The sequence below is a fragment of the Filicampus tigris genome, chromosome 12 (assembly GCF_054856515.1).
Source record: "Filicampus tigris isolate MCC_2025a chromosome 12, RoL_Ftig_1.0, whole genome shotgun sequence".
NCBI classification, from domain to species: domain Eukaryota; kingdom Metazoa; phylum Chordata; class Actinopteri; order Syngnathiformes; family Syngnathidae; genus Filicampus; species Filicampus tigris.
In genome coordinates this window covers 22,486,161-22,509,345 of record NC_141228.1, presented here as the reverse complement: position 1 = coordinate 22,509,345, position 23,185 = coordinate 22,486,161, and the positions used below count along the sequence as shown (strand labels likewise).

General features: G+C 42.5%; 2 protein-coding genes across 6 annotated transcripts in view; one reads left to right on the top strand and one right to left on the bottom strand.

The window, feature by feature from the left end:
* Positions 1–112: 112 nt before the first annotated feature.
* Positions 113–5,891, top strand: kng1 (kininogen 1). 3 transcript variants are annotated; one of them, XM_086047871.1, is made up of 10 exons: positions 113–240; positions 416–568; positions 670–750; positions 1,689–1,826; positions 2,225–2,341; positions 2,480–2,555; positions 3,690–3,859; positions 3,947–4,057; positions 4,149–4,247; positions 5,339–5,891. In XM_086047871.1, the coding sequence occupies exons 3-10, from the start codon at positions 691–693 to the stop codon at positions 5,624–5,626; spliced, it is 1,059 nt and encodes a 352-aa protein (XP_085903997.1). In that variant the 5' UTR covers positions 113–240; positions 416–568; positions 670–690; the 3' UTR covers positions 5,627–5,891. The 3 variants fall into 3 exon arrangements, with proteins under 3 accessions (XP_085903997.1, XP_085903998.1, XP_085903995.1); XM_086047872.1 differs by having other exon boundaries at positions 216–240; positions 457–568; XM_086047869.1 differs by lacking the exon at positions 113–240 and having other exon boundaries at positions 384–568.
* Positions 5,892–6,115: 224 nt separating this feature from the next.
* pik3ca (phosphatidylinositol-4,5-bisphosphate 3-kinase, catalytic subunit alpha) overlaps positions 6,116–23,185 on the bottom strand; it is a 29,530-nt gene continuing 12,460 nt past the window's right edge. Inside the window, exons 1-27 of one of the 3 annotated variants that reach the window (XR_015089052.1) lie at positions 22,330–22,704; positions 21,909–22,009; positions 21,106–21,198; positions 20,855–21,023; positions 20,576–20,702; positions 18,995–19,204; positions 18,544–18,638; positions 18,290–18,445; positions 17,741–17,986; positions 17,412–17,497; positions 17,041–17,146; positions 14,981–15,133; positions 14,654–14,788; positions 13,333–13,457; positions 13,170–13,251; positions 12,521–12,685; positions 12,015–12,118; positions 11,715–11,886; positions 11,453–11,559; positions 11,239–11,360; positions 11,088–11,166; positions 10,830–11,000; positions 10,593–10,710; positions 9,757–9,908; positions 9,375–9,537; positions 8,127–8,816; positions 6,116–7,501 (exon numbers count right to left, since the gene is read on the bottom strand). Coding sequence is in view for 2 of the 3 variants with exons in the window: in XM_086047861.1 (XP_085903987.1) it covers positions 8,709–8,816; positions 9,375–9,537; positions 9,757–9,908; positions 10,593–10,710; positions 10,830–11,000; positions 11,088–11,166; positions 11,239–11,360; positions 11,453–11,559; positions 11,715–11,886; positions 12,015–12,118; positions 12,521–12,685; positions 13,170–13,251; positions 13,333–13,457; positions 14,654–14,788; positions 14,981–15,133; positions 17,041–17,146; positions 17,412–17,497; positions 17,741–17,986; positions 18,290–18,445; positions 18,544–18,638; positions 18,995–19,204; positions 20,576–20,702; positions 20,855–21,023; positions 21,106–21,161 (3,207 nt within the window). In the remaining variant the exon portion in view is untranslated. Of the gene's footprint in view, positions 8,817–9,374; positions 9,538–9,756; positions 9,909–10,592; positions 10,711–10,829; positions 11,001–11,087; positions 11,167–11,238; positions 11,361–11,452; positions 11,560–11,714; positions 11,887–12,014; positions 12,119–12,520; positions 12,686–13,169; positions 13,252–13,332; positions 13,458–14,653; positions 14,789–14,980; positions 15,134–17,040; positions 17,147–17,411; positions 17,498–17,740; positions 17,987–18,289; positions 18,446–18,543; positions 18,639–18,994; positions 19,205–20,575; positions 20,703–20,854; positions 21,024–21,105; positions 21,199–21,908; positions 22,010–22,329; positions 22,705–23,185 lie in introns of those variants that run through there. The other 2 variants (XM_086047861.1, XM_086047860.1) reach the window with 2 other exon arrangements.

The following is a 23,185-nucleotide window of genomic DNA, read 5'->3' as shown; positions in this document are numbered from 1 at the left end:
CTGGGAGGTTCAGTGCACTGGCTGAATCAAAGTGGAGGAGGGCAAAGGTCGCCAGGGACAAAGTACCACTTAAACACACAAAACGCACACGTACAGCATGGAAAGACCCATGAGCCCCCAAACACAAACTCCGAGGGAATCGTGTCCCGTCGACAGTCGGCACTTTTCTCAACTACGAATTAACGAGCAAGAGAGCGTGCGTGCGTGAACTAAACGTCGAGGACGTCACTGACGATTGCAGTGAGTGTCTCATGCGCCGTCCGTCTCTTCTGACTTTGACTGAGCGGGTCAAACAAACAAGCAAACATTGACTCTCCTTGTCATCCCCACAATGTGTGTGTGTGTGTGTGCGTGTGTGTGTGGGTGCGCCTTGTGTATTCTGTCTGCCCTCCTGTCCTGTGCGTTGATCACTGAGTCATCCTCATCCTCCTCATCGTCAGCAAGCTACATTTTCAGGAAAACTCGATTGAGCTGTCCATTGCGGGAGGAGTCCAGTCCAATCGGATCGAGCGAGCGCAGGCATCGGCGAAGTGGAAGAGCAGCACCTTCTTTTCTTTGCTACATTTTGGTAACGCTTGCGCAGCTTTGTTTGATCCATTCACACGCATCCCCGTTTGCGTTTTCACGCCGGGGCCCAACTTGTCGGCCTTTGTCTCCTCTTTGCCGCAGAGTGGAGAAGAACGGAGCAGAATGAGGAGTGGGGCGACTCTGTCTATGCTGCTGCTGTCGTTGGGCCTCGTTTGGAGCCAGGTGAGAGCATTGCAGTCAAACTGAAGCCTTTGGCGGCGGCTTTTAAGCCAAAATGGCGACAGTTCAAATGAACGGCACTCGAGACTTCAAAGGCAGAGAAAAAGATGGACAGCAGCAACATGGAGGAACGTGAGCAGGAAGGATGATGGCAAAACAGATTCAGACACGGAAGATATTCCCTATCCTTGTTCTTATTTACTGAAGGAGAATTGGTTGTGTTGCCACACAGAATGATTCACGTCTTCCGCCATCATAAAACAAAAAAACAAACAAAATAAGAGCGACAATATCTAATCCGAAAAAAAACCCCACATGCATGTAAGGTGCAAATTTTTTTCCAGTCACCATTAGCTAATTTCGCATTTTTAGTTAGTCAGTTCATTATGTTTTCAAAGCTATAGGAACATATTATTTTGATAGCATAAAGGCCTTAGCCAATGCTAGCTAAATCTTTTTCATTTTTCAAGTATTGTATATAATGGACAGAGAAAAAAAATGACTGTAAAAAAAATCTTAAAGCAGAAGACAAATCCCAAATTTTCTATGTGTATGGTAATCTGATTAATATTGCGCATCCAAACATAATTGAAAAGAAACATTTTTGACTTGACTTGCACTTTAAAGCGGAAGTCAACTAAAACATTTATTTTTTTCAAGAAAATGTTCCCAGCAGCAATAAATATTGCGTTTGTGGAATATGAGTTGAGCAGCAAAATCCGCCCCTTTTCAGCCATCTCAGGGGGTGGCCATTTTGTCACTTCTGTCAACATTGAAGTGGTTTGGGGCCCAAAGTGCATCTTTTCCACCAGGCCAAAAGAGATTGCGACACTACTTTTGTGTTTGCTTTGACATGGAGGATGTCATCCTTGTGCTGCCAGCTGGTGACTTTTCCATAAAAGTCGTTTTTGACTGTCCACATTCTCCACATCCCTTGGAAGGACGTCCAGCCAGGCGTTCACATCTTCTGCGATGACCCGTCTGTTGAGAGGGCCGTTTCCAGCGCTTTACACACCTTCAATGACGGGCTGAGCACAAGCTACAAGTTGGCCCTCTTTCAGATATTAACGGCCACCAAGGTAAAGACGCTTGATAAACTCAACCTATCAGTCCACCTGTTTGCCTGATTGGATCATGAACTATAATATATTGATTAGCTACGCCAATATAATATGAGGCGCAAAAAGTCTTTACTACTTGCTAATTTGGTGATGCTTATCTGTGCTTCGCAGTTGCTTCTCAAGTTTGTAGTGGTTCCTCAAAGTGTGACTAGTGTTAGAAAATGTTAAAAAGCATTAAAAAAAAACAAACAAAAAAAAAAAACTGAGAAAACAACAGCATGCATATTTTGCTTTTTGGTCGCTAAAATAAAGCATGACCTTGTATGGCTGCATTTCCATACACAAAGATTTTGTAAGAGGTTTGTTCACAACTCAACCGTCTGTGTGTGTGCGCGTGTGTGTGTGTGTTTCCTCAGTCAGAGAACGGCTCGGAATCGTTCTACTCGCTGCACTTTTCCAGCAGGAGGAGTGACTGTCTGGCGGGAAGTCCGAGACCTTACACGGACTGCAACTATCACCCCTATGGGCGCAAAGTAATTTTGCGGGTTGCCACTCGTTGTGACGGGAATTGTACTGTACCTCAAATTGTTGACTTTGGCAGCTGCACATAGCGGACGGAGTGTGTCTTGTATTTGGCTTGATCGATTGACAGGTTCTTCTGTTTCCTCCAGGAGCCTTTATCCTGCAATGCCACCGTCGTCATGACAGAGACTGAAGCACACACCAGAGAGGTGCACTGTCTGCTGGGTGAGTCGTTCGGTTCATGTCATGCCTGCCTTTCAATTGTGAAAAAAGGACCCTGAAAGATATCAATTAAGCGGAGGAGGAATTATTCACATGCGCAATTAGTCATTTTGGACACGACACTGCAAAATAATCCTCAAATATACGATAATACCTACACAATATAATCAATATTACTGTTGTGGAACCGGAATTAAGCAGAAAAATCCTGCCGTTTTGATCCATCACAAGAGGTGGCCATTTTGCGTTGTACTTACTTCCACATGCTGGCGACTGAAAATGACATCACGGTGCCTGAGGGCTCAGCTTGCGAACGTCACGGCCCAGCTATTTTCTGGCTTTGGTCTGGTGATGGTTAGCAAGCTGAAAAAAAAAAATGTTCACAAGCTGAGCCCTCAGGCACTTTAACGTCATTTTCAGTCGACAGCAAGTGGCAGTAATGGCAAAATGGCCGTCCGGGGAGATAGATTAAAATATGTCTGCCTATATCAGATTCCACAATCGCAATATTAATCAGAATACCGTTTTTAGACTAGTGGGGGTGCAAATAACATTGTATAATAAATAAAACTTGTGACTTGACTTCTTTAAATAAGACAAGTGGTACAGTAAATCATTGAAAGTACTAAATGACCAGATAAGACAGTGTGTAATTTTTGTACCAAAACGTACTAAATGTAGGTGTAAATGTACCGAAATGGGCACCAAAAACCGCCATTGACTGAAGGTGTAGTCTTCGTAATCATTTTTAGCCAATTCGATTGCAAGAGCTCAAAAAGCGGTTGCACGAGCAGATCTTGCGATCACAAGTGCATCTTCTCTCAAAGTCTGAATGATTAACTACAAATGTTGAGTGTTTGCCAGAGTAATCAATACAGTCCACTACACGAAGGAACACAAACATTTGCATTGTCGAAAGAATTTGTCATTGAGAAAAATGCGTGCATTGAACCTCTGAAACTGATGATGGCGACGGACTTTCTTGGAAGAACAAACATGCAGGAGGATTACTTACACATCACACATTACATCAGTGTTGACTTAAACAAAAAAAAACACACAATAGAAGTGTGGAGTTACTTTTTGAAGCCTGTAAAAAAAAAACATTCTTTTGTCTTTTTGCCAATCATTGTCCAGATGATCATATCGTGCCAGAAAGAGCTTCTTGTCTGGGCTGCCGGATGGAGATTGACAAGAACTCAGAGGACCTTAAGGTTCCTCTGTCAGTCTCCATCTCCACGTACAACTCCAACTCAAGCCATACACACCTGTTTAGTCTTAGCAATATCGGACATGCAACAAGACAGGTAAAAGACCATAGACGCCGATTTGGTGGCAAAATACCACGCGTTAACGTGTGCTCTTTTTCTGCTAACATGTTTGCGGCCTTTTAGGTGGTGGCAGGTTTCCAATTTAAACTGCAATTTGAGATGAAGAAGACCACCTGTGCCAAGGCTGAACACAGCGAACTCAGTGACTTGTGCGTGCACGATGAAGAGGCGATGGTAAACATGGCCGCAAAGCATGTTTGTCTTGCTGTCTGCGGCGTTGGCCAGGCGGATTTCTCACAAGCTCGCCGCGGTTGTGTGTGTGCAGGAGATCATTAACTGTCATTCCACTGTGGATGTCGCCCCATGGAGGCATGTACCCCCTCAGGCCAACGTAGAATGCACAGAAGGTCCTCTGCCTCCTCAGGTAAGCCTGTCACCAGATAGGGGCCAAATTGTCATTTGGGGGGACTGTTTAAAAAAAAAAAAAAAAAAAAAAAAAAAATTGCACTTATATCACCAAAATTTTGTGTAAAATTAAGAAAATATAGTAGCGTATATTAACCATTGGAATTATTTCTGTTAACACAATTAACATATAACTTTTAGTTAACAAAGGAGGTAAAAAAAAAAAAAAAAAAGCTACAGGGAAAATAAGTCTATACACCCCTTTTCTAATTACTTTTTGTTTGCAGGTTTGTTAGTTTTCACTCCTTTTTATTTATTAGTAAATGCTTTGTTTTAGTTAGGTTTTATTAGTTTTAGTGTGGATTTTATGTCATTTTTGGGGGATGTATGGCGTATTTGTTCAGTGCAAGATAAATTTAAAAAAAAGGTCACTAAGTATCGTATAATAAAGTAAACTACACATCTCAAAGGATCGTTTAACCTTCTTTCTTCTGTATGGACGACAGCAATACCAAAATAAATACAGTTCATATTAATCGCCAAAGCTCATGTATGACATTAACTGGCAAAGACTCAAATGAAGGGCATTTTCTGATTTACACACACGTCGCTTATTACACATATACTGTAGATCTAAAATAGAAAATGGATGGATGGAAGTGTTTTTCATTACAAATATTTACACTTATGACTTGAGTACTGCATTAGTATAAGTTAAGGCTAGTCTATGGTGCATTCTGATGTACTTACAAATAAATGGCAGCGATTGATGCACACCCTAAAAAAAAAACAAAAAAAATTGAGTTACATATAGAAGCCACAAAATGGCGGAAAAGCACATGAAATGCCTCAACTTCCTTCAACATGTTGCTTGGCACCAAGATGTTGGCCAAGCAATACTTCATTGCTTTGTCCAGAGTACAAAAACAGCAAATAGGTGAGTTTTTTTGAGCGAAGGCTATAAAACAATAAAAAAAATAAAAATCCCACAAACATATGAATGTGAAAACATCATAAACACAACATACACAATCTATAGATAATGTTCATACATGTCCCTTTTCCCACAATCTGATGTGATCATTTAATCCACATTTTTTGCATCGTCAGCCATTCAGCCGGCGCCTGCCCCCCGGCTGGACTCCCTTTAGGGAAGCTATACTAGAAGGTCCCGTCAGCACATCGATAACACCAGACAAAGAGGAATCGTCCGAGGAGGACGCGACAAGCGCATCCCCCACGGCTGCGCCGACCGAAGGTGCAAATGACAACCCCTTCCACTGCCCATCCAAGCCATGGAAGGAATTCCACCCCGCCCATCCTGTGGCTCCCCCCCTGGATGGCACATCTGCACCTGCCACGAGCAGGCCTCTCCTTGACGAAGACCTGCTGGCGTGAACGCCTCATCACGGGAACATGTTGGCTTCACAATCATCTCTTGCATCCTGATACTGGGCTGTTCTGAAGAAATGCCGCAATGTTAAATCAAGAGAGGGTTTGATTACAATTCCACATAAAAAGTTGATCATCAGTTCACTGAATACATTACAATTTGTATATAATACAAAGTGAATACAGTACATGTTAAAGTTATGACCAAGTGCCACTGTAATGTGGGCATATTAACATTTCCTAGTTGGCCAATATAGACTAATTCATGTTGTTTGACTTTTCTTGCTGGGCTGTTGATGTTTCTCATGAAATAAAATTTAATCCCCCCCCCCCTCAAAAAAAAAAAAAGTGATGTCAAGAAAGAATTTATCACAAGGCAGAATAGATTAAAGGGCTAGCCTGTTGATGACAGGTCGCATTTATCGGTTTAAATTTTTATTATGAGGCCTGTTGTGACGGTCCGCACTTTGTGCAAAAACAGGCACACACACACAGTCTGGTGAATGTTTAACAAATGTATTTGTACATCTTCACAGAACACTCAGATGGTCAGTCAGTCAATCCAGGTACAAACTTTTACACCGTGACCAGGCAGGCAGTCAAACAGAAACACGATATTACAATTAAAAAAAAATGTTAACAAGAAGATGAACCTGTCAAGTGTTCCCAAAGGAAGCAAAAGTAAGGCATTCATTTTTAAATATGTGTGTGACTGCTTTGCAAGGAGGACACTGTATATCTTCATCCAATCTCGTGCAGATAGGCTGTGAAAAAAAGAATACATTGGCCCAGTGTACATTCATAGTATAGGCTAAGGTTTTGTCAGCATGTCATGTTATGGAAATGTACAATAAACAACACTGCATATTTAAAAGACAGAGGAGGGAAAAAAAAAAAAAAAGGCTGATGACCATATAATCGCTGCATCAGTGTTTCCTTTGGGTCATTTCACAAAAATGCTCACAAGTGGTAATCAACAATGATTTGATCCAAACTGGAGTTACTGCATTTCTACAAGTGCAGACGATTTAAACCCTCACAAGCCACTCAAATGTTTAAAGCCATTTGAAGGGCTCAACAACATAAACGGTTACATTCACAAGAGGAAACAGAAAAGGCTACACAAAAATAAACAGACACAATCAAAATGGTACAACTACTTCTTCTTTTCACATTAATATGTTGTGCATTTCTATTGCATTGGATTGCCTTGTGTTGTGTCGGGCGCTTGTTGACACCTGCAGCCAATTTAATTTCACAATAGTATTCGAAAAGTCCTAAATCCATTTTCAACAAGCATACTCTGCTGGAAACCGTCACTTTGAGGCTTGTGTTAAACAATCAAAAGTGAAATGAATCCACGACCTACCATGGAAAAGTGGCCTTGACGTTCTCATTCACAAAATGACACGAGAAACCGGCATACAATGCTGCAAGCACTTAATACGCACGTTGTCAATAAAGACACCACAGTGCACTGTTTCATCGACACCACTCGAAAAATACACCAAGACTGTGGTTCACAGTTTGGAAGTTAAATAATAATCCAATGAGGAGATTCGTTCTAGTTGCTTTCTCCTCTTTGCATCTCCTTACAAGCATTGCAAAAATTAAAAAATAAAATAAAATAAAAAAAATTGAAAATGAGTTGGTGTGCCAACACAGACACACACACGCATGTACTGGGACCTGACAAATAGGTTCTGCAACCTGCGCAGACAACATGTACAATACATTCGCATGGACAGGTAAGGACATTCAAACACACTCATTCAGTTAGCCATAAAAAAAAATAAAAAATAAAAAAAACTTTTCAGAGTGAACTACTTCAGGAACATGCAAAAAAAACAAAAACTGATTTGCTTGACTGCATAATAAACTCTGAAAAAAAAAAAAAAAGTAAAAACTGCATGTGAGCACATGATACATGATAAACAGTGAGTGCACATATGGTTTGCGGTAACAATTAAATACATTCAAGCCGTTAATGCTGCAACAGAACATTGCGTTTGTGCGTCACGTCGCAGCAGTTTTAAGCAGGTTTAGTTGGCAGGTTTAGTTTCATGTCGGGCTAACGCAGTCAGCATGCGCACATTTACCGGGCTTCTCAGACGGTGTCGGGCTTCAGCGCGCAACAAAAAGTCATTTTGTTCAACACGAAGAAGACGACGAGGCATTCCCCCGGATGTCGGCTGACGCCAAACTCGTCAAATGGCCGCACTGGCCGCTTTGCATCACAACAGTAAACCAAAACTGCAGTTAGTGCAATAACAATAATAATAATAATAATAATAATAATAATAGCCATAAAAAGACAGGAGGAGTGTCTGGTCTGCTTTGCTCAAGTGTCTAAACGCGTTTCGAAAAGTAATCATCATAATAATCTGTAACCTGGCCCACGACACAAATATGAAGACCACATCGCTTACATGGAGAAGCTGAGGACAGACCGGAAGAAGCGGCATGCAGGCTAACGGAAAGAAAAGTGACTGAAACTGGTACATACCTGTAACATCCTTTCCAAAGTCATTTTTTTCCCCCCTAAATGTCGGTTTTGTAGAAGAGGCAACAATCACCCCGAAGTTGGTTGAAAAGTCTCAAGGTGCACCACCAACAAATGCTCCCGAGGGTCCAGTGCAGTTTCTTGGTTTTTTTTTTGTTTTTTCGGGGGGAACAATACGCCTAGGAGGCTTGGAACGGTGGCAAAGGTGACAACAGGGGCACTTTCACCACATGGTGGAAGACGAAAGGCCAAGTGCACAGGCAGCCATCACAGGTCCCCATAGTTGCTTTTGTTTCGGTCCTCTTCTTCATGGCACTGGCAAGAAAATGTTTTCCAGGAAAGGTCTTTGAGGGCGGAGCCGCAGTGCAGCACGAATCAAGCAGCAAGACACACCCAGTGGCTACATTTGTAGCTGGATGAAGAATAGTGTGTACACCGATTGGTAGTTTTCCTCTACAAGTGTTTAAGTGCAATAGTCATTGGTTTTCCAGTGTTAAAAAAAAGGAATAATCCCCCAAGAAGGAACTTCCAGGAAGTGTGACCCCCCCAAACCAACAAGGTTGAATTTGTTGTGTGCGGCTACGTTTAGTTGAGTGCATGCTGTCGAATCGTGTGGAAAATCCAGTCCATCTTAGTGGTCCACCCGCCATGGTGAGCGTCGTTCATCTGTTTCATAAAATAGTCCAGCGCCTCCTGCATCAGGAAAAACAACAGAAGAAAAGACTGGATCACGTGGATGTGAACAATTGTATCACAAGCAACTGACAAAGTACAAAGCAATCATTTTGTACTGTTTTCAGGCCACAAAAAAAGGACTTCCATTTAACGGCCAATCGGCTCTAACGGACGACCCCCTGCCACCGCTATTCACGGGGGATGAGGACGGAGCCCTGCGGCACAGAGCAAAAATCTGCAAGTATGTCACACCCTCCCAAAAAGGTTCAGAATTGACTGTAAATGCCACAAGGTGATGGAAAAGCATTTTTTTCCCATTAGACAAGGGCTTGGCCTTCCTACATGATGCCCCACACTCATTTGGCCCCAAGATGGTGCCAAAAGTAGATTTTTACATATGACATGGCTTTGGCCTACGTAAATATGATTGAATCCATCCTCAAGAAGAAGTTGGTGTGGGGAAAAACAATCTTACACGCAATTTATTTTCTGAAATGAATGTAAAACATCTCCCCCATCATCCCTAGTGAAAGCATTTCAGAAACCCCACAAATAAACATTTGATCTTCTTCATACCTGTTCTGTTTTTTCCAGGGCCAAGGTCTTCCTAATGTAGGCGATGTCATCAAACGACTGCAACTCTGGCATGCCAGAGCCCAGCATCATGGAGAAGAGGTTGATGAACAGGTTGGCATGCTGCCGGATGGCCAGGTAGGCTTTATAACACATTTCCTGGAACCTGCAGGACATGAAAAGAAACGCCAATGCGCTTGAACTGCTTGAAAAGATAAACGACACATCAAAGGCAATATGATTATTTACTCTTATGAAAGCAGGTCCGTACTGATGGCAGCCACAAAAATGCCATTAAAGGTTGAACAGTTACAACAGTCAGTCAGGTAAGAAAAAATGCCTCTGTTTGAAAATGTGCAAAAGTACATTTCAAAAGCACGCGTACCTCTCAAATTCTTTGGTCTTGGCGCACTCCTGCGAGCCCTTACTGATGACGATGAGGAAGTCTTGCGTCAAAACAAAGGGCACTCGCTCTCTCTTGTAGCCAAACTTCTTTTTCTTGTGATCCAGGAAATGTCCAAAATCGATATGAAATAACTGAGGCACAGCACAGAGAGTCAAGGAAGAAGCCATGGCGCAGTTTCGCCTCTGATGTCAAAGTTTTAGAAACAGTGGACTGCAGTGTCGTAGTCTCACATTTTATTCACTGAAACGCTTCCCTATTTTCTCCACACCACAAGAGGGCACCAAGGGAGTATTTTTCAAATGTAAAAGTAGGACTAATTTAGGACTAGAACTGGCATGCCAACCTGTTCATCAAAATGCCACAAGATGACAGCAAAACCCTGTCTAAAAAAAACGTTCATGTTTGTGGCATCTTGATCATCAGGTTGGCAAGCCACAACATGGTGCTAAAGCGCGTCGAACAGAAAAGTGACTACTTTTCTATTCCACATGGCTCTGGCACCATTTTGTGGCATCTTGTTGCCAAGGAACCATATTGACAAAACCAACTTTGGCGACGTCATGACATTTATTTTGCTTTCTCATTTGCTCATTTTAATTCCCTGCACATTCAGTTGTGCCCAGTGTTCCATCCCTGAGCTGAGGTTCGGTGCCTTGCTCAAAAGCAAGTCGACAGCAGTCAGGATGCAGACTCCCATCTCTCGAAGGACAAGCTGCACATTATTTTTGTGGGCGGCGCGACTCGAGTGGCCTCAAAATGTACGATGACGAGCTCTATTTCCGCGTTGTCACCAAAGCGTGCGTTTTTGTGGTTACCTGCCCATCATCTTTGACCATAATGTTGCTGTTGTGCCTGTCTCCAATGCCAAGAATAAATGTGGCTACACAGTAGCCAGCGCAGGACCTTGTAAAAAGGTCCACAGCCATATCATACCTGCAAGTCAAAAATATAAATGAGGAACAAGACAGCGAATTCAATTGCCATTTTGTGCAAGAGGCCAAAAAGGTGAAGAGCGCTCAGCCAACGGTGCCATGATGACATCACAGACTTACATCTCGCCCTTGTTCTTGTCTCTGAGCCACTGATGCAGAGTGTTGGAATTGAACTGCAAAGCCCCTTTCAGACCGCCTTTACACTGAATCTGCATGATGGTGTGCGAGCTGCGAACCACCTCGATGAGACCCACGCAGTCTCCTAATGACAGGCAGCCGTAGGGCAGCATGCTGGAGGCAAAAAAACAAAACAAAAAAACAAGTGACGAGCTGCTGACACCGACGTGGGAAGTAGCCGGCAACTACAAAGTGCGGTACCGTAGGTCGAGTCCCTGATTCTGCCAAATGTTCTCCATGATTTTGATAATCTGCAAAGTCAGCATATCTTGGCGCAGGTCTACGGCACACAAAGCCCAATGACGTCATTCCGCGCGCACGACTATGACGAGAGCAGCACCGTGTATGTTACCGTCTCCGTTTTTGAAGATGATTTCATTGTTCTGAAAGAGGAGCTCAGACATGATGTCCGGATTCTCCCAGTTGAGCCACAAGGGCCTCTTTGCCGATGACATGATCCTGCATTCCTCTAACCTGTGGCGCGCCAACAACCGTGCGTTATTCCCACGGCGCCTTCGCACACGTTCGGACCTGAGCAGCATCAGCGTCATCGTCATCATCCTCACCTCAGGTTGCCCAGTTGGTGTGCGGGGTTGAGAGGAGAGGTGAAGTTCTGCAGGGCATCCATGTAGTCCGGTCTTTTCATCTGGTCCACCAGGAAGCGCATCTGAACCTTCACACAAGCACATAAATATGCCGAAATAATGTGAGGATTTGCTGTCGGGATTACTGAAAAATTCTGCAACGGTGAGCATACGCGTGCAAATAAAAGCCCCAAAAAAACAAGCCCTCCGTTGAAATAAAATGGAAGTCCAATGGGAAATATACCTTCTGCGTCTCATCCTTCTTCTCCTGTTTGAGGATATCAGTGAGATTGATGAGCTTCTCCATGGCCTCCACCTGCCTGCTTAGATGTTTGAGGTACATGCCACAGGCCCTGCAGTAAGCTTCTAATAGTAGACCGAACCTTTGGCTCACCGTTTTGTTGTGCATTTCAGCCCTTAGGACAAAGAAGAAAGGCCAGGCTGCTGATTACATTCGCATGGAAATAATCGATTGCAGCAGAAAAAGAAAAAGAAAAAAGACAAGCTGGTATGTGAACAAACTTGGAAATATGAAGGAACTCACTTGAGATGCCAAAAGAAAAAATGTCCAATTCTTTGATTAGTTAGCGCCTTTTTAAGTAGAAAACGGGCCAGAGGATTGTCAAGGTACTGCTCATATTTTATAACCTGGCACAGGAGAGACAGAAATTGAGTTATTTAAAAGGATTTTTTAAAATGTGTTTAAAAAAAAAAAAAATCACAGAAAATTACAATACAGCTAAAACATCACAAACGTCAAGGAATTGCTTTCTTTTTAAGACAAATATATCGAAAATAAAAAAAAACAGTTTCCCAACTATTGTTTTTTTAAGACAAAATATTTTGTTTCACATTATTATGCTGTAACATTTGGATGATATTTGACATGTACTTGAAAATGGCCATTTTTAAGGGTACCAATGGTACCTATGATTAATTGGCATTAGCATTATGACGGGGTTCTTGGAAAAAAAAAATTCTCCCTGTAAGGTGTCTATGGATCCAAAAGGTTTAAGACCCCGTATTCTAAGACCCCTGAGATACACTTACCTGTACAAGCTGGATGAGGTACTGAGACAGTTTGTCATCTGTCAGGTATTTATCAAGGCAGCGCACAGCAAAGTGTCTAACCATGGGGTCCGGGTAGTTACAGTCCAACAATTCCATGGCTTGCTCTGGACGGATGGACGGCCATTCCTTCAACAGGCAGTACATCTAGCACGCGCCAATAAAAGAAAAAAAAAATACACAAAAATATCGTGCTTGTTGCGTAGTGATGACAAATCCGTGTTTGAGAAACAAGAAAACGTACGGATTTCAATGACATATCGTTGGCGTCGGGCCACAACTTTGTACCTCCAAAACAGTCACTTTTCAGGAGAAATTTGTTCATCCATTAGGATTGCTTCGTGAAAGAGAGCAAGCCATTTTCAACACTTTGTATTGGTCGATGTGTAAAAATAACACCCGCGCATGTGGACTGACCAATAGTGCCGATCAATTTTTGAAAAAAAAATATGAAACTCACCGAAATGTGACTGAGGAGGTTTTGGCCCGACGCCAGCGATATGTGCGATGTAAAGTAACAGTAAAAGTCATCTTTTCAAAGCGACGCATTTGTCAGTAGACGCTGTACATGAAAAAAGGCCCTCCTGAAATATAGAGTGAGACGCATTATGACTCACAATCACGGCAATACCTGTGCTACTTCATCTCTGGAGTTCCATTTGACAGCGAGAAGGATCTTGGGAAGGATCTCGGGGAAATTCATGCAGTAGTGCCTGCACGTGCGGACAAGTTGAACGTCAAACGATTTCAAGAAAGACTACACAAAAATCACAGCTATCCGATATTTGGACCACCTGTGTCGCCACAGGAAGTCTTTCTCCTGCTCGGTGATTTCTGAGAGCGGGTCTCTGTTACTGAGCTGCCTCAGCTGGTCGATGTCATTCTCTGTCAGGGCGTGATCTCTCGCCACACGATTGCTCTGGGAGACGACAGCAAGAAAAAGAAAATGCACCCCACATGATGACGCCGCCTGTTATTCGTGTCATTGGAACGTACTATTCCCATCTCGTGCGAGGAATGCGAAACACGAAGCAAGATTTGAATCACTGGCGAGAGGTTTACTGCAGGGCGAGCAACATTATTGGAGGGCGTTGTGCAAAACAACAACAATCAATGACGTGCTGCATTCAGGCCAGCTTCTCAAACAACTCAAGTTCCCGATAAAAGGTATCACTTCATACGCGGCGATCATAAATAAATCAACCGTGTGTATTCTCCCTTCTTTGCGTCACCCAGTATCTGGACAAAGATACGTGACGGATGCACCTCCCTTCATTAGAAAACAAAGCCATTCGCCTACGTTCAGTCCAAAGAAAAATGATGATCAAGAGATGTTAGGACCTATGTGACGTGAACAGAGTCGCACTTTTAGGGGCAGCAGGAACAATTGAATCTTAGGTTGCATGGCAACATGAATCATTGATTATGAAATCACGTCATGCTGGCAGAACGAGGATCGCGTCACGTCGTAAGCGGGCGCCTCGGCACTCTGCGAGGTGAACGCGAGTGATGCGTCGGTTAAATTGTGTTTGATAAAAGACTAATACAAATACAGGACACGCTTGTATCATAAAGCCGTGAGACACACTCACAGGTTGTGTACTGCCAGGACTCTGCATTGGCCACGTCAACGGTAAATGTGCTTAGAGAATAAATGAAGAGAAATCTCGGGTCATTTTCACTCCATTGTTCGGAACACTAACAGTCTTGATGATGAATTATTTTCGGTGAGCACACTAGAAATGGAACGATATGTTTTTTTCAGGGCCGATACCGATTATTAGAAGACAAGGCAGCCGATAACTGATATTTGGAGCTGATATAAACTTTTCATTAAAAAAAAAAAGGAAAATATTGGCATCAAAATCTAAAAAATAAATAAATAATATAACTCCTAGCTTTGTTGAAACGTCTTTGTTTATTGAACAATATTTCAGATTTGCATAATGTTATCATTTTGATAATGATTTATTAAATTCACAATGAAATAATAATAATAATAATCATTATTATTATTATAAATCATTTTTACGAATATCGGGCCGGCCGATAATCGGCCGCGTATCCCCAGATCAGAAGGGGATTGTATTCACACCAACCACCAGTTGTTGATACCTGTCCAGAGAGGTTGTAGTTGAAGCCAAGTTCCCTCGAGATGGTCCAGTTAGCGTGATCCTCCACAGCGTTCATGTCGGGGTATTTGACTGGACTGCTGAAGTGGTCAAATTCCAGCTCCAGACATGGCGTTTCCTGCATAATAGAGTCACACTGTGAAAATCAGCACCATCCGTGAAAAGTGCTGCGAGAGGTTAAAAGGTCCAGGTTATTTTGCACAGGCTGTTAGAGGAGTCCCAACACGGAATTCTACTGAGGCAATGAATATATTCTGACACCTTAAGTCAACTATCCTATTGTATGCTATTGGACTAGCTGATCGTTTACCTTATTGGGGTTGGAGCCTGTGACCCCGATGGGATTGAGAAGATCTTCCAGGCCATGAGGAACAGGCCAGAGGTTGAGCGCCATCTTGTTTGCCACCAGAGTGTGAGTGTAGTCAAACAAGTTGACATTGCCCCAAGCCAGCGGGCAGTGCTCCTAAAAGGGGGGAAAAAAAAAAGGTGCAGCAAGAAACAATCCAGTAAGAGCAAGTACCCAGATCGGGATAGGTGTGAATCCAACATGCGCTCACTGATGTGAACATGGTGAGAGATGGTAGAATGGCACATGCAGCAGTTGAGTGCCGGTATCTAAAATGACCCCTTAGAGACCTTGTGTTTCAATTTGACATTTCGGAATAATGAAATCCAAGCTTGTTTTATTGGCACTTGTGTCGAAAGCAAAGAAAGGTTGACGATAACGTCGTGATCTACAAAGTGAGTCTTCACTGAGGGTCAGCGATGGACGCTGGTGATAAACGGTGAGGGAGGCGGACAGCGTTTCATGCTGGCAGCCGCTCAAATTGCGTCTATTTCAAGTAAGTGCTCCGACAAAAGGCTGCTGTGGAGAGGCGTTTATCTTTCATTCAGGCGGCGCATGAAAGAACATCCGCCAAGCCAACCTCAACCCGGCGTGGCACAGCAGGGTAAAGGACCAAGCCCCGGTGTCTGTTTACAATATCAATGTCTGACACACACGCATGCATCATCCACGCACACGCATTTGGCCCGGCCAGTGTTTCCACCGGTGAGAGACAGAAGAGAACATGAATCAGGGAAGGTGACCAAAACAACTGTTTGATTAAATGTCCACAGAGGTCATATAGGTTCGTTTTAAATGAGATTGGGTTTTTATCTATGACGAACAGAAGAAGCGGCAGGAATGGGATAGATGGCTTGACACACAAACAAAAAGTGACCAATTGCAAGGCAGATATTTATGCTACAGTCGCCTGAGTGTTGACACAAATGGAAAACTCCCCTGTTGCTGATAGAGTTTCTGATGACGTATTCGGCCACCACAGACCGTGATTAGAAATTAAGTAGAACCAAAGACGCTCCCTCAGCTCCCATTCACCTTAGCTAAATGGAGACTTGACAATAGAGATAGAACGATATGCTTTTTTTCAGGGCCGATACCGATTATTAGTAGTCAAGGAGGCCGATAAAGGATATTTGGAGCTGATATTCATTTTCAGCAAAAAATAAATATAATAATAAAAAAATATCATTATATATATATTATTATAATAAAAATATATTATTATTATAAACTATTAATGTCTTTCAACATATCGTCGCTGTCCTGTGAAAAACACTTACCCGTATGCCCATTTTTTTTCAATTTTCTTATTTTTATGTAAATGGCGTTTCTGCGTTACAGACATCACATTAGTGTGAAAATTTTACATTTTTCCAAAATTGGATTTAAGTGTTTTTCACAGGACAGCGACAATGTTTATTGAACAATTTTTCAGTTTTGCATCATGTTGATTTTTTTATTATTATTGCTATAATTTTTTACCATGTTTTTATTAGAATATTTATATGCATCTTTGTTATACAATTTTAACAAAAAATTCAGGGACCACCCAGGGTCATTAGCATGGCTTAAAAGGTTATCTGAAAACTTAAACAATATAGTTTTCTACAGTAAATGAAGTCCTCCAAAATTTCAAAATGACCGAAACGTTAAACTTTCACATTATCTTTGTTTTGATCTCAACACAGTTTTAAATTGATTTAATATCAGCCATCAGATTTTTAAAAAAGGCAGATGCCGACATTCGTCAAAACGCCAAATATTGGCGCCGATAATCGGTCTATCCGTACTTTACAAGTGCAAACATACAAAGGATTGTTACTACTACTAACTGTTACTACTGCAAATGTAGGTGAAACTCTTGAAAGAAAAAAGTAAGGGATGAGTGAAGAATATGTATTACTAATATTAACACAACCTACTGTGAGTATTACAGATATTACCAAACAAGTTCCCGAAGATAAATCATTTGAAAGTGTAGCTTTGTTGGCACGTTGCATTCCCCGTATTACTTTGGATTGTACCTCTTTTGCTCCCTTCCTGCCTTTGACAGAGCAAATGGAAAGGCAAAGTCTGGCCGCTCGCGGGATATCTGGGATGTACATGTCATAGGTCAGCCACTCGTTCCACCTGTCGATGCAGAATAAATGAGAGGCCATTTGTGGAACGGCATCATTGCCTGATGCTTGGCCAAAAAACAGACGTTAGGGGTGCTCTGGGATAGGAAAAAGAGGTGGACTTGAAAAAAAATAAACTTCACACTATGATTCTGCTAAGCTCAGATGGCTTCCGTTTTGATTCCTGCGAGGTATATGAGGAAACCTTTTAACACCCCTGCAAATATGTCCAATAAATCGAATGCGTGAAAGCTACCGTAAGCTGCGGAAAAGGTTACCTGGGGTTAGAGCAGGGCACTCTCTGGGTGTTCACGTTGTCACACATCTGTTCACCTCCATGGTAAATACCCGTTCTCACATAAATCTAAAAGAATCGACGGATAAGAAAAACAAGGATTTAAAAAAAACAACAACTTACAAATCAGTCAGGGTGATCATGTCGCACAAATTTCACACTTAACATTATATTGTATATTATAAACTATTATTTTTATTTACACAGAAAGTTCAATACTGAAATACTGTGACAATAATTATAATAATAATAATAATACATACAGAAATCATCAGAAAAAGACTTCTTTGTCCCGTAAAGGTCTATTCCCACCTTGTCTATGTCTCTTATATTGACGTTAACGTAGGTAGCACAGAGGATCCGTATTCGCAGCGTCCCGTTGATGGTCCATAGCGACTTGGCGGCCGCCTCGCCGTTCATATATGACGACGCGGTGGAGATGCGACGGGAGTATGACGGCATGACAAAGTTATCGCTAGGCAACTGGGTGTACAGGCTGTCCTTGGCCATGAGCATCAAGTTGGGCATCCTGCTCAGCATGATGCAACTACGAATGTACTAGCGGCAGAGGGACAGGGAGACAAGGCGCACATATGAAATACGGCAAAAAAATGCACTGATTTGATTCATTAAGAGGGGGAAAAAAATACTCAAAGCTAACTGGCCCTGAGTGAAAAGTACTCGCCTATCATTGTTACATCATGAATTACCCGAGCTAAGTTCATTTTTACTGAACTCACCCGACCCGAGCGAAGCCTGACGGCCTCAGTCAAGAAATGGCTTCAACAGAGCCTGTCTGACAAACTGAAGTTGGCCGTGCGAAAGAGCTTTAATGCGAGCCATGCTTCAGTGTGCGCTTACCTTATATTGGCTGATCGGGTACTTCTCCAGCAGGTACTCATCACAGCCGCAAACTTTGAGGATGTATTTACCCTGATATTCCTGAACACACATCTTCAGTTGCTCGGGGGAGAGCAGCATACTGCGCGTCTTTTTTCGAATGGCCTCTGCGATCACCTGCAATCGACGAAAGATTTAAAAAAAAAAAAATCATCAAATTCCTCAGGTAGAATAAACAAGTCTAAGTGGTGTACAGCAGTGGTCTCCAATCTGACCTGCTCAGGCACACAGTCATGGTTGATCTTCAATGTATACTTTTGCTTGTCGTTATTTGGAGAAACAATCACCCAAATGACAACAATGATTTGACCTAGAACAGATCGAGACAAACAGGTCAACACTGGGGTGAGGAAATGAGCCATAAAGCAATGTTTTTGCTCAAGCAGCAAGCATGCCAATGTGTGAATATACCTGTATATTACAGGTGTCAAAACTAATCGATTATTCAACACTTAATCGATTATCAAATAAATTGCGACAACTATTTTAATCACTGAGTAACCGTTTGCAGCCATTGTTTCATTTAAAATGGTCCAAATCCTGATTTCAGCTTCCCATATTTTATTCATTTTTGGTGGTGTGGTGGACAAGCAGCAAACAATTGATTCTATTCTTTATTTGAGTGACGTATTTTCACAAATAAGAGTGAGATGTGACTCCGCCTACCTTTGTCCAATTTGCTGTAAATGTGTTTGGGGAGTTCTTGCGTGGATTCTACGTTGGGTGGATAAACATAGAGTGCTCTGCTGTGGGGCCCACTGGCATCTCGCAGTTCCACAGAGTCTTTACACACATTCAGGATGTTTCTCCTGAAGTCCTGAACCTCCGGGTCCTTCACCAGGTCAAACTCACACACTGGCATACCGATGGCAAAACCTGAAATCAGAAGAAAGAAAGAAAAAAGGTTACGTTGAGGCATTTCAACCTTAAAACGTTGCATGAGAAATAAAATGCGATCGTTTCCAACATAGTGTTGCCAATACAGAGTTCTAAATTAATAGTGGCCACTCCGTGACTGTGTTGGGCCACCCCAAGTTCACTGAAGCTGGCCCGACCGACCATGCCAGTATAATGAAATCAATGTGTTCTTGCTTTTTTAATATTCAATCAAAGTTCAATATTTTCACTTTTAACCACTTAAATTCATCAAATTTATCATTGACCTTTTTATTGCGCTGCGCACATAATTTGCGCTTCGGGCTAAATCCTTCCATAGGGAATGGTTTGAAAAAGATACGAAGTCCAGAAAATGTAAAATGTTAAATATTCAATTGGATTTTATGCAACAAGAAAAACCTAACATGCAAAAAAAGTAACCTCACAGACGTAATATTTTCTTAAAGCAGCGGTTGTTAGCCAACTCAGGGGCCGGCCATTTTGTCACTTTCCTGTCGACTGAAAATGATATCACAGTTGCGCAGGGCTCAGGTAACAACCAATCACGGCTCACCTGTTCTCTGAAGCTGAGATTCATGAGTGGTTGTTACCTGAGCAGTTGTGATGTCATTTTCATTCGACAAAAATGTCCGCCCCCTGACATGGACAAAAACGGGTGGCCTTTACTGCTTAACTCAGATTCCACAAACATTATATTAATCAGAATGCTGTTTAGACTAGTGTGGCTACATAGAACATAATATTGTAAATCATTTTGGGGGGTTGACTTCCTCTTTTAAGGATTAAAGAATAGTATATCAATGCTGAATATTAAGATAAGATAAGATAAGAATGCCTTTATTGATCCCACAGTGGGGAAATTTTCATTGTTACAGTAGCAAAGATATAGGTCACACAGGGGTGGCGGCATAATGTGGCCATTAATGTATAACATTGACGGCAAACATTTAGAATCAAACCTATGTAGATATACGCAGTAACATGTGTATATACACATGTGTATACACACCAACCTACATCTACATAAAAAATAACCAATAAATAACCATTATCATGAATAATATATACAGTATTTCTACAATAAAGGGCCAGTACTGGCGGGGCCTTTACATCATGGCTCATGGCCCACCCAAGAAGGCACAACCCTGCAACATGTAAAACTCTATTACTATTATTATTTTAAAACGATTGCATTATCACTGTTTCAAATGAAACACTGCAGATGCTGTGCCGAAAGGACTACTTTGCTAATATGGAGCCTGAGCACTTCCCCCTTTCCTCCTTACTCTTTATATTGATGAACCCAAAAGGGAAACAGAACACACTTGTTCTGGCTCTATCGGGACTCACCAATCTCCCTGTTCAGGATCTTTTCCTCTCTGTTGCCAACTGGTTCAATGACCTTGAGGAAAGGCTGAAAAAGTCTGAGGTCGCACAACCGCCGTGTCTCGTCAAAGAACTCCTCCCGCTCAGCTTCCTATAGACAGGAAAATTGAAATGAAATTTCTTTTCCTTTCTCGTCAATCTCGATAGTGAGGACTTTAGGAAAAAACTTTTCGGACACACTAAAGCAGGAGGCGCACGCTTTGTTCTGTCAGAATACTCAAGTGGGGACTCGTGCGTGCTTACCTGAGTAACACTGACAAAGATATAAGACGTCTCCTCCTGCAAGAGGTGATGGAGGGGATACTTTCTGGCTTCTTTAAACAGCTCATGTTTAATGGTAATGAGAGTGGCCTCGCGGAGGCACTCCAGGGTGAGAATCATTCCATTGGGCAACAGGCAATCCACCAATATCCTGCAGATACACACTGATTTCTTGTCAAGTGCTTGGGTGCGCAAATTCCACGCGTATCTGAACTGAATTTGGCATCCTCTACCTGGGAGGCATCAGGTGGATGCCCCATAGTTCCCCTGAGGACGGCCTGGGAGGCATCTTGCTCTCGTGATCCCAGTTCAGCCACACAGAAGAGCTGTAACCACAAGGAAAGCAGTACATCAGTGTCCAATAAAGACGAAATCAAATATTGGCAAACAAGAGCACTCAGAGACGACAGTTTCAAAAAGACCATGCAAGTATTCCAATCCCTCTTAAATTCCCATTTTTATTCCATCCATCCATTTTCCGAACCACTTATCCCACTGAAGGAAAACTACTGAGAACTTAATAGGAAGTCCACGTCAAAGAATGCGTAATGTTACTGTGTAAAATCAGCTTTCAAAATAAACAGAGTAAAGATCATAATGTGCACTGAGCGATTCTGTGAGCCGTGACCCTGATCAGGATGCAGCCAAGCACTTTGGGCCAAAAAAGGAAGCTTCCTCACAACACAGGATGTGGGGAGTGGGGAAACATTGGCCTCCAGACAAGCTTGCTTTGAATTCTCAAACAAGTAACGGTTACTTGAATGGACCTGGGAGAATACAATGGCAAACACAAAAGATATCCTCAACTTTGACAAAATGATTTGTATTTATTTTGTTACAAAGCAATTGAAACATTAGTTTTCAAAATAAACAAATTACCGGAGATCAAATTACTCAAAAGTTCTCGTTGTGGAAGGAATTTGCTACTATATGTCAACTGAAGCGAGTGCTTCAGACTAAGATCGAGTACCTCAGGATGTGAATATTAGAATGCAGTGGATACAAATGCATCAAGAGGATAAACAGAAAGACATACCTCAGGGAGCAGAAGGTGACGCGCTAGTTGCACCCTTCATCTTTCAATCCGACCTCATGCTGTCACGTTGGTGGTGTGCAGAGAGAGGAGAGGAGAGGAGACTGAACACAAACAACATCAGGTCAACCAGGGGTGACGTTAGCAACGAGGCTAGTCACGGGCTAGCCAAGTTGACAATATGACAGCACAGCGATGCTGCCGGACACGCATAACGTGACATAATCACGACAAACCTTGTGTACTAATTGACTGACATGTACCCAAAACAGTCACGTTATCGCTGTCCATTATCATACACATGAAAAAAAAATGCTAATCAATTTGGGAACTGTTAGCAATAGCTTGGCGCTGTCTGTCACTCGCCCTGCTAAAACATTTTCGCATCCTGCCGAAATTGTGCTGCACCACATACACGACTAACCTTCCCCTTTCCATGGGCGTAGACACGGTGAACGGTTTAAGATGATGGTGTAGTCCCGCTACGACTAACGCCAGCCAGCGAGCCGAGCCGAGGCGAGCGCTCCAGCTCTCCGCGGCCGGTTGATGACTCGCAACGCCGGCGGACGGAAGAAACGCAAGATGCCCTCAGTCCCTTCAAATCGCCTATCCTAGGGAGGACCCTTTAATCCACAACGGCAACAGTGTTCTTCGCTGAGTTGTAATTGTAACTTGTTGTTGTAGGGAAGTGAACGAGACCGGCGTGTTTTACATGAGTAGAGATGAAGGCGAAGATGTTAGGAACTGAGCTGCTCGGGTCAAGTTGTGCACTTGTGCAGCCGGGTCCGTCCTCCTCCCTCATGTGTCTGCCCCTGATCATTACACTCAGCACACTAACGCACCACAGGCATGTAACATGTTCATCATGTGGATATACTTCATGAGTTACCTTTACCAACGTGCGCTGCGTATGACAAGTGTGTAACTAATTGCAGTCATGTATGCACGCGCCAATGAGCATGCTACTACATTTTTAATCAAGTCTAATCGAGCCTTGCAATCTTGCTCAGTCACATTTTTTTGAGTGATAATTAAACGCATTTCTACTGATCGTAACCACTGGCGAAGCTAGGGGGGTGCAGGTGGGGCACTGCCCACCGAAATATGTATGACATGAACTGATGAACACCTTCTCAGGCACCCATTCATCTTCACTTTAGATGGGTAGCGCTGAGCATTATTGCACACCATTACAGTACTGTAATGGACTGGTCATTAATGCGACACAAAAGAAACACTTTTATATTTCATCAGCTTAAATAAAGACTTTCTTTCAGGGG

Excerpts from the sequence above, each read along its gene's own strand:
- kng1 (XM_086047871.1), top strand. The coding sequence starts at position 691 with ATGAGGAGTGGGGCGACTCTGTCTATGCTGCTGCTGTCGTTGGGCCTC. Across the intron at positions 751-1,688 it reads TGGGCCTCGTTTGGAGCCAG|GACGTCCAGCCAGGCGTTCA; the intron begins GTGAGAGCATTG and ends ATCCCTTGGAAG. Across the intron at positions 4,248-5,338 it reads AAGGTCCTCTGCCTCCTCAG|CCATTCAGCCGGCGCCTGCC; the intron begins GTAAGCCTGTCA and ends TTGCATCGTCAG.